We start from the raw sequence: 5,444 nt of genomic DNA on the forward strand, positions 1-5,444 counted from the left end.
AATAAAAGGAACTTTTCATTAATTATTATATATAGTCCACTAAGACCCATGGTATAAATTAATGGGTTATCCACTCAAGAAGGAGGCAGGGCACCTCCATTTCCAACTGTCTGATAGGCTGACACGTGGTTATTAGCATTATGTACAATGATTAATGAACCAAATCACATGGACCTAAGTTTTATTATTTTTTGAGCTAAACTGATAATTAAAATGAAATAACAACTTACTTTGTTAGATAGAGCATAAATTAAAACTCTGTTGAATATATCCTACATTTCTGTATCTATATTTATATATAGCTCGAAGAATTAAAAGTGAAGAATGCTTATTATTCTCGAATATTTTTTTTAAAAATGCACGTAATAAATGCTTAATAAGCTATGGAAAATTAAAGTGCATGTCATCATGTCATAACGGTTGAAATTGAACTGTATTTATTAATAGGATAAGTGGTAACATAAATGGTATAAAAAGTACTAGTTGGGTGTTGTAAATATATTTGTTAATCAAGTATTGGTTACCATTTGCTACGTGTGCTTCTAACTTTTTCCTCTTTTTGAACACTATGCATGTTTTTTGGGGTCAATTCTAGATTCTTTGTACATGAACCAAATCTTCAGTTAGGCACTTAAAAGTTCCCAAGTAACAATCTATAGTTCTAAGTTGTTGGATATTTTACGTTATATCTTTCTCATATAGAAAATCGAATCGAGAATTTTATAATTTAGTAATTGGTATTCGTGAGTAAATTTTAGAAAATTACGGTATTTAAAATTGAATTTGATACGAGATATTAGTAGTATCATTTGATATTCGATATTTTTCGAATATTAAATTATTAATTAATGAAGATCATATATCAAACATGCCCATCAGTAGAGGTTCAAGGAGAAAATTAATGACTAAAATAAATAACCCAAATACATTTACAGTAAAACCTCGATAAAGTAATAATCTCATTAAATGAATATTTTTCTCCGATCCCGACTTGGGCCAGTTATATTAAAGTAATATTCTCGCTAAATGCATTAAATAATAATTAAAAATAAAGTACTAAATGTCCAGAAAAAATATAAAGTAATAATTATTAGAATACATCAAAAATTTATATATATTTAATCAGTCAATAATACTAGACCAATAACTATTTCTAGCTTTTTCCTTTTATAGTTAATATAAAATCTCTTCATATTCTATATATATGAATATAATTAAAAATATTAAACTTCACTAAATTCATTTAGTTTTTCTAAATTTAAATAATAAATATGCAAAATAGAGGTTTTATCGTATATCAAGAAGTGTTAACAAAAGAAATAGTCATTTGATTTTCCTCTTTTTATGACGCTGACTTCTGATCAACGGTAAAAGTAATAAAATATTGTCAATATTGTAGTGGTTAGTATTTCTTAGTTACTACTTGTAATAGATAGCATTTCATTTGGTCACAAAACATTAAAATATAAGAACATTACACAAATAATGCTTTAGTAACAATTCGCTTTTGGTTGTCCATCATTTGTGTTTGGGGTGCATTGATTTCTAATTCCTTGACACATATGTCTTTTAATTGTGTCAAATTATTTTTTTAGATATATTTTTATTTGTTGATATTTTATTATATCGTGCATCCATATTGAAAAGTATAAATAATTGAAGTAATGACAATATTAATTTTATAATACAGTTCGTTGCAATTTCAATACGATATTATCAAATATCAAACTAAATCGAAGTTTAATATCAATTATCGAATTACTGACGAAATTTAAAAATTCAATATTTAATATCTATTTTTCACTATCCATTATCGAATTTAAAATTTGAAAATTCCAAATTGAATACCAAACGCGGCCCCTACAAAGTAATACTAAAAGGGCAACCCAGTGTACTAAAGCTCCCGCTATGCGCAAGGTCCAGAGAACCCAGTGTACTAAAGCTCCCGTTATACGCAGTCTTACCTTGCATTTCTACCAAAGGCTGTTTCCAAGGTTTGAACCCGTGACCTTTTCTCCCCCTTTATGGACCAGATGCATTACGAAGTAAGGATTATAACCATGTCCAAATCAAATAAAATCAAGTGGGAATTAGTAAACTAATTAGATAATAACTAATAAGAAAACCAAATCCTTGCTTAAGCTAAGCTTTTCGGCTTTTCCATATCCTCTTTGAATGTTATAATTTTGCATTTAGTAAATTTAGAAACGAATCATATATTTAAATACCAGATGAATTATTTAATTATCAAAATTATCTAATCAACCCCTTCATTGGTCACCTTTTGGTTTTTTCCATGGCATCCACTTAATTACTTTCTTCTCCTTTTTGGTAACCGTAATCCTCTAGATTTCTTTCACATTAACCAAATCCTTGATTATGCTTTTTAGTATTTAACAAGTCCCCATTTGGTAGGAAATCTTGAGAGATTACTATCCTGTGGATCAAATTATGTTATCTTATTTCTACATAATGTTATTTTGATTGATACCTATCTTTACCCGTATATTTATTAAGTACGTAACAATTTATTAAAGGACTAATAAATCTCCTTCTATACTATGACGAGCTGTAGTTTTGTTGAAGACAGTTCAATGAAACAATATTTGTCACCATCATATACATTTATATTAGTTGATTGTACGCATTATTGATGAGAAAAAACAACAATATATAGTAAACAACTTGGAACCACAATATAAGTTAATGTTTTCCTAGTGTACTGCTACTACTTGTCATTTTGTAGGTAATTAATCATACAGATTCCTCGTACGTACATTAAAGTCTTAGAATGTGTTTGGTATGAAGGAAAATATTTTCTAGTATGATGAAAAATATTTTTTAATTTTTTCATGTTTGGTTGATCAAAATATTTTCTCTAGAAAAAACAAGCTCCTTAAAATATAGAAAATGACTTCCCTAATTGAAGGAAAGAACCATAAGTAACTTCCCAAGCTTGGGAACTATTTCTATTGCATGGACCGAGCTGAGCCCTCCAGAAATATGTTGAATTGCATTTTGTTCTTAATAGTGTGATGAGATGGACATGTGTGATGCCGAAGAAAAATGATTCCGACAATTGATGTTTATGCAGAAGAAAAATAGTTCCAGCGATGTCGAAAGGAAATGGTTCCGGCGATTAATGTTTATGCCGAAGAGAATTAGTTTTGGTGATGCCGAAGGGAAATAGTTTCGGCGATTGATGTTTATATCAAAGAAAAATGGTTCCGGCGATGCTGAAGGAAAATGGTTCAGGCGATTGATGTTTATGTCGAAGGAAAATGGTTCCAATAATGCTGAAGGGAAATGGTTCCACAGATTGATGCTTGTGCCGAAGGAAAATGGTCCAGGCGATGCCGAAAAGAAATGGTTCCGGCGAATGTGAATGATGCTTGATTATTGATTATGCATAATCACTCTTGCATATTCGTGAGTGGTGGACTTGATTCTTGTGATTGACCCGTATGAAACTTGTGATTTATGATTTTTTACAATTAAACTGTGATTGTGGAACCTATTTAAATCGTGCATTGTAAATTTTAGGTTGGGTTGATTTCTGTGCAGGTTGTAGCTATCGAGGTTCGGTTGGGATGAAAGGAATTCTTGTATCCTACTAGATTTGTCTTGTTTTGTTAGTTGGCTTGCTGAGTACTATGTTGTTTGGTACTCACTCTTTGCTTCTACACTTGTATAGGTTCCGAGCTCGGAGCGTGAGTTTGAGTTCTTTGCTCTTCGTCCGAGGCTTCAAGGAGACTTTGAGAGATATTTGATTGACATTCGGCGATCTCTCTTGTTCCTTTATTTATGTTTTGGTCTATTTGAGAAACAAAGATATTTTTGAGACTTGTATCTATTCTTCAATTCTATATCTCTTAGCAGCTTGTACACGTGACAATCAGATTTTAGTGGTTATTTGAGATTTAAGTCTTCCGCATTTGTTATCTTTTTATTTATCTATTTCTACTTTTTTTCCCGTATTTGTTGGGTTTAGGCTGACTTGTTCTGGTGGGATAGAAAAAGTATCACCACACCCAATTTTGGGTTGTGACATAATACATATCACAAAGCCAAACGCTAAGGAAAAATAAATAAGAACATACCCTCCGTCATTATTGTACAAGTGTTGTAGAGAATCGTGTTTGTCTTGCCAAGAACTTTAACATGAAAGAAGAAGGAACTCTAAGAATCTTCTAGTCTATGCATATCAAAGTGTATGCCAGACTGATAGAGTCATAGGCGTATTTATTAGTAGGCTGAGGACTCTGAGACAAATAACTTCAACCCTAAGGGCTTCTCATAATTATTTCTTGCCATCAAAGAAATACCATATACGCATAACTTGAATTTATTACTTACTTGAGAGACAAGGTAATATTTAATTACCAAATATGTGGTCCACATTAAATTCTCCTAAAAAGGAGACGTAATTCTTACGGAAAAAACAGAAATTTGAAATACCATGTGAGATTTCGATCGTAACTCTTTTGGTCTTTATTAATCTAGACTTAATCTTTGTTCCCCCATCAAATTAAATAAGTAGCCTTTCTTTGACAAGAAGGACATGAGCTTGATAAAGAAACAGGAACAAAATTTGATTTATACAATTGCATGCAGGACTATAGGTAGCCAAAACTTTTCCAACAGGACAAAAAAAGAAGTAAAATATATCAACTTAAAAGCTAAATTTCTAATCTAATTGAGTTTGTCTTCTACTGGCTAGTTCTACCTATTGTTGATTGTTAGATATAACATCTTCACGTTGGAGAGGTTCAATCCTTATTATAACTTCTTGTACCGGAGCTGATGAAATAATTGGAACAATTTTTTGGCGAGTCTCAATAAGGCAATTCCTACAAGTAGGGCAAGAAGAGTGAGAATTGAGCCATTTATCAATACAATTGACGTGGAATCCATGATTGCACTTAGGCAGAATCTTAATTTTCTCTCCGGTTCTAAATTCGGATAGGCAAATAACACACTCAGAATCGAGCCCCGGATGTTTCAATTCAGTAGAGAATGTTATAATTGGGAAGGTCTTGAGGGCTTTTTTCTTGATCCCTCTATTGGCTAATTTTGTTGAAGAAGGGTTGTTATTTGTATGGTTTACTAAGGATGAGTCTGCCAATATTAGGCACCTACAAGCACATTTTATGATGAAATTCAAGACAAATGAACAAATCAAGGCACATATAAGTACGGCCAACACCATAATAACATTTGCATCAAATGTGTTAACTTTGTGACCAAGTGGTGAATGAGTAGCATCGTGGCTGATTCCAGTCGCCGTAGGCAGCGCCATGGTGGCCTCCGGGAGTAATCTTCTTGAGTAGTGTGAGTTCTCCATGAATTCTTGTTGAATTAATAGAGTGGAAGTTATAGTTGCCAAATAGAGCTTTTGGTTGAGACTTTGTATGTGTGTTTTCTTTGTTAATTTTGTTCAATGA

General features: G+C 31.9%; 1 protein-coding gene across 1 annotated transcript; it reads right to left on the bottom strand.

Annotated features, from left to right (window-relative positions):
* Window positions 1–4,511: 4,511 nt before the first annotated feature.
* Window positions 4,512–5,444, bottom strand: LOC129886955 (RING-H2 finger protein ATL78-like). The gene has a single exon (XM_055961869.1). It carries the CDS (start codon window positions 5,342–5,344, stop codon window positions 4,727–4,729), a length of 618 nt encoding a protein of 205 aa, XP_055817844.1. The 5' UTR covers window positions 5,345–5,444; the 3' UTR covers window positions 4,512–4,726.

The sequence above is a fragment of the Solanum dulcamara genome, chromosome 1 (assembly GCF_947179165.1).
Source record: "Solanum dulcamara chromosome 1, daSolDulc1.2, whole genome shotgun sequence".
NCBI classification, from domain to species: domain Eukaryota; kingdom Viridiplantae; phylum Streptophyta; class Magnoliopsida; order Solanales; family Solanaceae; genus Solanum; species Solanum dulcamara.